The following is an 8,255-nucleotide window of genomic DNA, read 5'->3' as shown; positions in this document are numbered from 1 at the left end:
GATGGATGGATGGATGGATGGATGGATGGATGGATAGGTGGGTGGGTGGATGGATGCATGGATGGATGGATGGAAAGTCCATTCACTTGTCTACTCTTTGGATTTAGCTTCCAAACCCACCACGCCCATGATGATATTCCCTTGTATTAATCATGACTTTTTATTTTCTGCATATTCTATGTTGTGACATCTGGGACTCTGCTGATACTAAAGATGCTGCTGCTCGCAGAGCTGGCTGATTCCTAGCGATAGCACACAACTCACAAGGAACATGCTTTTCATATGAAAACCAAACAATCCAGAGCCTACTCTGTTCCCTTCCTCTATCAGGTTATTACACTTCGAGACAATGTTTCCTGCCCTGATTACCTCAGGGCCAGGCCAGGAAACTAGGGACAGCCCTATGCTCAGAGCCTGCTGAAATTACTCAAACTACCAATCCTAAACCTGCTGATCCTGCCTCTCCCATTCCTTCCTGTGAAAACCACAGGAAAGGTTCTTGTCCATGTTTCCTCTCTCTCCTTTTGCCACTTGATGGGCCCTGGGGCTTCCCATGGGGCCCTGCATGGTGTGGCACCCCCTTCCTCTTGAGAACTGTAAGTAACAAACTATTTTTTTTTGAGACGGAGTCTCGCTCTGTCGTCCAGGCTGGAGTAGAGTGGCGCCATCTCGGCTCACTGCAAGCTCCACCTCCCGGGTTCACGCCATTCTCCTGCCTCAGTCTCCTGAGTAGCTGGGACTACAGGTGCCCGCCACCACACCTAGCCAGTTTTTTGTATTTTCAGTAGAGACGGGGTTTCACTGTGTTAGCCAGGATGGTCTCGATCTCCTGACCTCGTGATCCTCCTGCCTCAGCCACCCGAAGTGCTGGGACTACAGGCATGAGCCACCGCACCTGGCCACAAACTTTTTTTTTTTTAATGGAAGTTGTCTCCTGATCTGTGGGCCTCACCATACCTGAATTATAATAAAACCCACATTTTAAAATATCCCTGCTCCCAAATTCTTACAGAGCTTGGATCACTCACTTCCCAGCTGCAACCTTAACTGCTACTCCGTGAATCTAACCTCATCAATTCTAGGAACAAAATCTAGGTCTTCTCCCACTTTGCACCTGCCCCCTGGACTCCTAGAGTTGCTGTTCACAGTACTGATCAGGCTGTTAATGTGAGTGACATCACCAGACAGAATTCACAGGACAGAACCATGACAGCCTAGGTGAAGGTACTCAGGAATCAGTGTGGGACCCAGCTCTGCAGTGTGCCGGCCAAAGCCGCCTTCTGGACATCCATCCTTGATTGGATGGGTCACCATGGCTATATTGGTGGAATTCTAATCTGGAATGAAGCCCATACATGGTGCTGTTCTGGCGCTGAGCCACTGTGAAAGGATTTCATCCAGGCCAGCATTTTCTATGCCTAAGTTCAGGTATCCACGGGACTTCCCTGGCTACATAATGAGCAGCAGATGCACACACGCTTGGCCAGGGTTCAGCCATCTTGGCATTTAAATGGTCGATTAAGGTGCTGCATCTGATTGACCCCTGGGAAGAAAAGAGGTGCTATGCCGCATGGTGCCATCAGGCATGAAGGAACCTCCCTGAGTCCACAGGTTGTTGGTTGTCGGATCTCTGCTTCACAGCTCCATGTATTTTGGGCTTCCTCTTTGCTCTGCACTGTGCACGCTTCATCCCTTACTCTGACTCAGCCAACCCAGGAGACGGGCACTATCATTATGGTGTGCACACCAGAAGGGTCTGCAGACCCACTTTTGTATGGGGATGTCTCCTCCCTTACCACTGATCCACGTGGTAAGGGCACTGGGACCCTGGCAGCCAACAACGTGGTCAATGGATCAGGGTTGCACCTGAATCCATTCCTTGGAAATTCAGAACGGGACTATGATTCTGGCCTCCAACTGACTGGTCCTTTGAATCAAAGGGGTGGTGTGGAGGCCATTAGCTGCTACATGGACTGGACAGCAAAGACCAGTGAGGAAGTAAGAAAGAGCAAGACACAGAGATGAGAGATGAGGAGAGAAAAAGAGAAAGAAGGTGAGAGAGAGAAAGCATGCAAAAGAGAGACCTGTTCTGGCCAGTTCCTGGGGCCTCACTATACCCTAACCCTTGGGTTTATGCAACTCTGCTACTCTTAAAGTAAATCCAACTTTTCAGCGGTGCTCTTACGTGTTTCTGTTGGTTACAATTAAAAGCATCCCAACTAATCTCTTCAACAAGCAAACTGCAAGTGAAAAAACAAAAAAAGAGAAAAGAGGGGAAAAGAAACTTGTCAAGAGAGGCTTAAGAGACACACCAGCTCATTGCAATGTATGGGCTTTGATTTGGACAATTTAAAAAAATATTTTAAAAAATCACTGTATTCTGAAAGTTTGAAAACATAACTAAAATTCTTAAGAAAATACAAAATGACAAAATTAGGGCAAGGAGAATTGGGAAATTTTAAATAAATCAATGAATGTTAAAAACAGCAACATAGAGTCCTTGGCTCAAATATTTCTGATCCCCATCTTGCAGCTGTGCTAACCAAGGCAGAGAGAAGTTAGGTTACCCATCGAAGAAATGACAGAGCCAGGTTTGAACCCCAGACCTGGCCCCAAAGTTCACATCCCTAACCATTACACAGTACTGTCTGCTGACCTCATCCCTGACCAGGACACCAGATGTCACTCATAGCACGTCCCAGTAAACCAGGAGGAAATCATTAGCAGAAGTATTCCATGTCCTTCCAAATTACATCACCACCCCCTGCAATGCTGCCTGCCACCTTGGAGGGTTCCTCTGCAGACCGATGCGTGCTTTTGGTGGTTATTTGCAATTTCAAATATTTCAGTCCGTTCTTCCCTTCTGCAAGGGAAGAATCCTGTCTTCAAAGTCTAAATGCCATAAAAGGGCTTCCCTGCATAAACAAGCCTGCAGTGGGGGGAACTGGAATAGGAAACAACTTCTTTTTATCATAAGCTTGCCTGTATATTTTTTCTACCACAGGTATATATTTGATAAAAACGTTATATTTTATTTACAAAAAATTACTGTGTACCCTGTACACAGTGCAGCATTTCTGATCTTCTTTCTTCAATACCAATTGGGGGAAATATTTACAAATGCTATATTTGACAAAGACATTTTCTTTGTACAAAACAAATGGGTATCTACGGTAGAACAAAACTGAAAATTACAACAGAAAAAAAAAGCCACATGGATTAAATTATTCTACGACAAATGATTTCCTTTCATTCTTCCTTCTATGTTGGTTGAATTTTTGATGGCTTAACACTATTTTGACCACACTGTGTGTGCACCAGTGTGGTACGCTGCATAGTGGACATGGCTGGCTGCCTGCCCAATATCTTTTCTTGCCTCTCCTGAATGGTAGCTGTTGTCACTGCTATTTATCTTGCTTCCTCTTCATCACTGCATGTTGGGCAGATAGCATGTCTTTTAGTTTATTAGCACAAGGAACCAGACACATTCAAACCTGGTGGGAAACTGGCATAGTCCTGCCCAATCCTGGACTTTGCACCCCAGCTGCAATGACACAATGAAACTTTGTAGCCCTCTCCCTTGGGAAGAAGGTGAGCCACCTCTGTGTATTGGAAAAGGGTATGTACAAATATCTCGGGAAGCTAATGGGGTGGATGGAGACAGATGCTGCTGGTTGCCTCCCCAATATCCATTTTCCCCTTCTTTCTAACTAACAGAATCCCAATTTCTTTTTTTTTTTTTTTTTTTTTTGAGACAGAGTCTCCCTCTGTCACCCAGGCTGGAGTGTAGTGGTGCAATCTTGGCTCACTGCATCCTCCGCCTTCTGGATTCAAGCGATTCTCCTGCCTCAGCCTCCTGAGTAGCTAGGACTACAGGCTCATGCCATCAGGCCCAGCTAATTTGTTTTTGCATTTTTAGTAAAGACAGGGTTTCACTGTGTGAGCCAGGATGGTCTTGATCTCCTGACTTCGTGATCTGCCCACCCAGAATCCCAGTTTCAAGTTTGCAATCTTTCTGGTTTAAAAACAAGCATTTCCCAGCCTTCTTGCAGTCAGAGGTAGCCATGTAACAAAGTTTGGCCAAGGAAGGGGGAGTGGAACTCAGGGAGTGGGGGTTCCAGGAATGCTTTTCAAAAAGGGGCAGACAACGCTGGTGTGTGTCCCTGTTCCCATTCCTTTAATCTTCTGCCTTCCTGAAACAAAGGTGCAAAGCTGGACTACACAACTGCCACTGCTAAGAATGACTGAGCAGTGAACAGAAGTAGCTGGTTCCTGAATGGCCCTACTGGGCCCCAGAACTGGGTCAGGCTGTCTGTCTCTGGGCTTATTTATATATGATCAATAAATCCTTTTTGATGAAGCCATTGTAAGTCAAGTTTTTGTTACTTGCAGCTGAACACAATCCTAACAGATAAAATAGACATCCTTGTATTATTACAAACCCATCATGTGTGACGGTAAACAGAATGTTTACTCAACCATATCCCAATTGTTGGCTATTTCAGCCAGTTCCAATGGTTTTTTCCTGCTGCTATACATACTTCAGTAATAAGCATTTTATGCATAAATGCCCGAGGGTACTTGCAATTCTATAGCACTTTACAATCTGCAAAACTCTTCCAACTCCATTCTCTCATGAAGCAAGAGGAAAACAATTCAAAAGAAGATGGCTCTGCAGACAAATCACAGGCAACAGGCTCTCCGGGATGTGTTCGTCCCTCTGTTATGTTGCCCCACATCTAACTTCTGCATAAAAAGCCATGCAGTGTTAATAAATATTGGCTGCTGAGCCAAAAGCAAGAAATGCAAAACAATGACACATCCTGAAGAGCTACAGAGCGTGTCATCCAGGTTCTAAAACCCTGCAGATTAACTCTATTGGAGGTCACCCGGTTAAGTCAGGAAGCCTGTCTCTTACTTCAGGTACAAAGAATGAACGAATGCAGGTGACTAAGGCATAGACAAGGGCCCATGAATACTGTATATTGCTTGGGGACTCTGAAAAACATAGGGGGACTGGCCCAAAGCCTCAAGATGACAAGCTACATGTTTGCATGTGGGACCTCGGAGGGGAGGGGAATGGAAAGGATCAGCCCTAGAAAAGGTGGCAAGGACTAGGAGATCTTGCAAAGGTATTAGGAGAGGGCTGGTTCTTAACGACAGTACAGGAAATCTGCTCCAGGGACCACCTGGAGCCAAACATCACCTCCTCTAACCTCTGGATTTCCTGAGTGCTCTTTTTATTTCCCATGTGGTATGGAACATGCATTTGGCGTCTGCACTCAATGATCTCATGTGTGTGTGTAATGGGGGGTGGGTGTCGCAGGGCCAAAGGCAACGTCCATCTTCTTGGTTCTTAGACGATGATGATAAAACCACCAGCCACCATCCTGCATTCTGAGAAAGCTTTGTGCCTCTGCATGTGATATTCGTTTTGTGGATGGGAGCCAATCATTCTGGCTGTGAATCGAATCCCATATTCTCATCGGCCAACCCTATAAAATCAGAGATGCAGTAAAAGGGACTCGTCTCCTAGTCAAGTGGTCTTTGCACTCTTTAAAACACATTTGTTCCCTACTTGTCTGATTCTGAATGTCTTCAATTGTATAAATACAATTATTTTGTTACAGAACAAGGAGAACCTAGCATCTGAAACAAAAAGGTCATTGTATACCCTTGAGTGTGAAAACTAGGAACCTGTATTTATTGAGTTCTGTGCATGGCTCTGGGCACTTGAGAGATAGGTATTATTATCTCTGTTTTATAGAGGAGGAAACTGAGGCTCAGAAATGGAAAGGAATTTTATGCTCAGGGTCACACACACAACAATGATATTCTAAATGTCTTAAAAGATTGGCTCGAATTCTGGGAGCAGGCAGGGTCACAGGGAGAACTGTGGGGTGAACAGCCCTTCTTCCCATCGTTCAACTGTCTCTTTTGTAGGAGTGCCGGAGCTCCTCAAAGCCTAGTAGTTTTCTGAGACACATTCCCTTCCTTCTACTTATTCTCATAGCTCCAGGCACAGATTCTAAACTTTGGTCCAAGGACCCGAGCCAGGCCTGGGGTCTCTATGCGGAGATGAGTTTTCTGCCCTCGGCCCCCATGGAGGAGATGGATTAGCGAGGCAAAGCCCAACTTGATTGAAAAATAACTTCCCTGCAGACCACTTTATGGCTCTGCGCCTCTTCCTTCCAGTCCTGCTGGGTCTGGGCCCAAGACCGTGGACTCGGGGTGGTCCTTCCTTCTCCAACAGGCCGGAAATTACCAAAGGAGCACCAGGGGGTGCCGGGTGTGCCAACTGAAGTCAGGCAACAACTAATTAATGTTTTAAAAGTTAAAAAACCCAAGCAGCCAGGGGTCAAGTGCAGGCCCTCCGAACCAGGCTGCCTGGCCTCGACCACTTACCAGCTCTGAGAGGGTGGGCAAGTTGCTCCCCCTCACTGTCCCCATACAGAAAGCGGGGATAAGGAGAGCCCACAGCATTGCAGGGTTGCCTTGAAGATAAAATGAGAGCTGGTATTTACAAAGTGCTTGGAATCTGACACATGGCAGTGAACAGAGATAGGACGGTGCCAGCCCTGCAGCCGAATGATCACCTTGAACGTTCACTCATTAGTCCAAGCAGGTCTTACTGCTTACGAGTAGCTGAGAGATATCTGGTCTGTGCCCTTGGCTTCTGGGGGGCCATTTATGTCATATCTGAGAAGAGTTCTGACTACAAAGGACCTTAGTGTGGGAATGGCTACACCCAACAGGCTTAGGGTGGGAACCGGCCGCCAGTCCAGAAAGACCTGCCCTGTGATTTAGGGTGGACGTTTTAAGGTCGCACAGTCTCAGGAGTCCTGGAGACTGAGTTCAACCACCCACGCAATCAATCAATCATCAGTCATGCCTCTGCAATGAAGCTCCAGTGGAAACCCAAGGGTTCCTCCCCAGTTGGCAATATTCAGTGAGTGCTGTCACGTGCGATGCCAGGAGGGTAACGCATCCTGCCCCCATGGGGAGGACACAAAGGGAGCTTTGCATCGGGAACCCTCCCAGTCTCGCCCTATGCATCTTTTGCTTACATTAATTTTAATCTGAATCCGTGCCCTGGAATAAGCCGTAACTGTGAAGTATAACAGCGTTCAGTGAGTTCACTGAGTACTTCTGATGGAATGATCGAACCTGAGGGTGATTTTAGGAACCCCCTGAACTTGCAGTTGGTGCCAGAAACAAGAGTGGTCTTGTATGGACCTTGGCAGTTTGGCAAACTCCAGGCAACTTCCCCTCCAAAAACCCTCCTGAGCTCCATGCCCACTGTGGCCCCTGACCACCCACATTGGAAAGGACAAAGGGATTGAGGAAGGAAGCTTGCGCCTGCACGAAGTGGAGTGCTTTCTATAAATTAGCTCATAGATGCCTCGGTTTACACAACTGTAAAATGGGACTCAAAGCTCTTACCCTTCCAGGTTGTGACTTGCCCAAGATCTCACAGTCAGGGAGCAAGAGTACAGAGTTTCACTCCACGGCCCAAGCACTGTGCACGGTCCACATAACCTGCCAGGGGCTAAGGTCAGCTTGGTGGTGAGACATTCCCCCCTCAGGAAGGATGGCTCATTCACACAGGAAATCACATTTTATACATCTTTAGCATCACAATTACGTATATGGATCAAGTCTCGCATGCAGGGAGACGGAGGACAATGTCACCTAACACGGCCCAGTCATGTCATAAGAATGACCTGGGGGGCTCATTAACACAGTTTTTTAGGCCCAGGCCCTGACTGACAAGATCCAAAGGCCAACTGGAGAAGCCTGGGAATCTGTATGTTTAACAGCTCACTGTGGGCCATTTCTACCCACGGGCAGATCTGAGAACCCCTGTCAAGATGGAAAGGGCCTGGGGTCCCCTCCTAGCAGCAGCACTGTTGTGAGAGTCTCAGAGTCTCAGGTCTGGACCTTTGTCCCCATCTACGCAATGGGGGTCATGATCCCAGTTGTCCTTTCTCACCCATGGTGCCGCTGTGAGGATGATGTGCTTGGGGCAGACCCAGCCCCACCCGTGACACAGGAGCCAAGGCCACCCTGCAAGATCAGCAGTGTACAGCACTCACTAGGCAGCGGGCACAGCCAGTTCTGCTAGGACACTTGGTAGAAAACGCAAATTGCAGCCCAGTGCGGTGGCTCACGCCTGTAATCCCAGCACTTTGGGAGGCCGAGACGGGTGGATCACGAGGTCAGGAGATCGAGACCATCCTGGCTAACACGGTGAA

The 8,255-nt window shown here is 47.3% G+C and overlaps 1 protein-coding gene across 1 annotated transcript in view; it reads right to left on the bottom strand.

Annotated features, from left to right (window-relative positions):
- Positions 1–7,997, bottom strand: part of CLMN (calmin (calponin-like, transmembrane)) — a 61,032-nt gene extending 53,035 nt beyond the window's left edge. Inside the window, exons 1-2 of the mRNA XM_011991807.1 lie at positions 7,994–7,997; positions 2,754–2,863 (exon numbers count right to left, since the gene is read on the bottom strand). Of these exons, the coding sequence (XP_011847197.1) occupies positions 2,754–2,863; positions 7,994–7,997 (114 nt within the window). The remainder of the gene's footprint in view (positions 1–2,753; positions 2,864–7,993) is intronic.
- Positions 7,998–8,255: the final 258 nt, after the last annotated feature.

The sequence above is a fragment of the Mandrillus leucophaeus genome, unplaced genomic scaffold, assembly GCF_000951045.1.
Source record: "Mandrillus leucophaeus isolate KB7577 unplaced genomic scaffold, Mleu.le_1.0 Scaffold4, whole genome shotgun sequence".
Classification (NCBI taxonomy): Eukaryota; Metazoa; Chordata; class Mammalia; order Primates; family Cercopithecidae; genus Mandrillus; species Mandrillus leucophaeus.
This window is presented reverse-complemented; position numbering and strand designations above follow the sequence as displayed.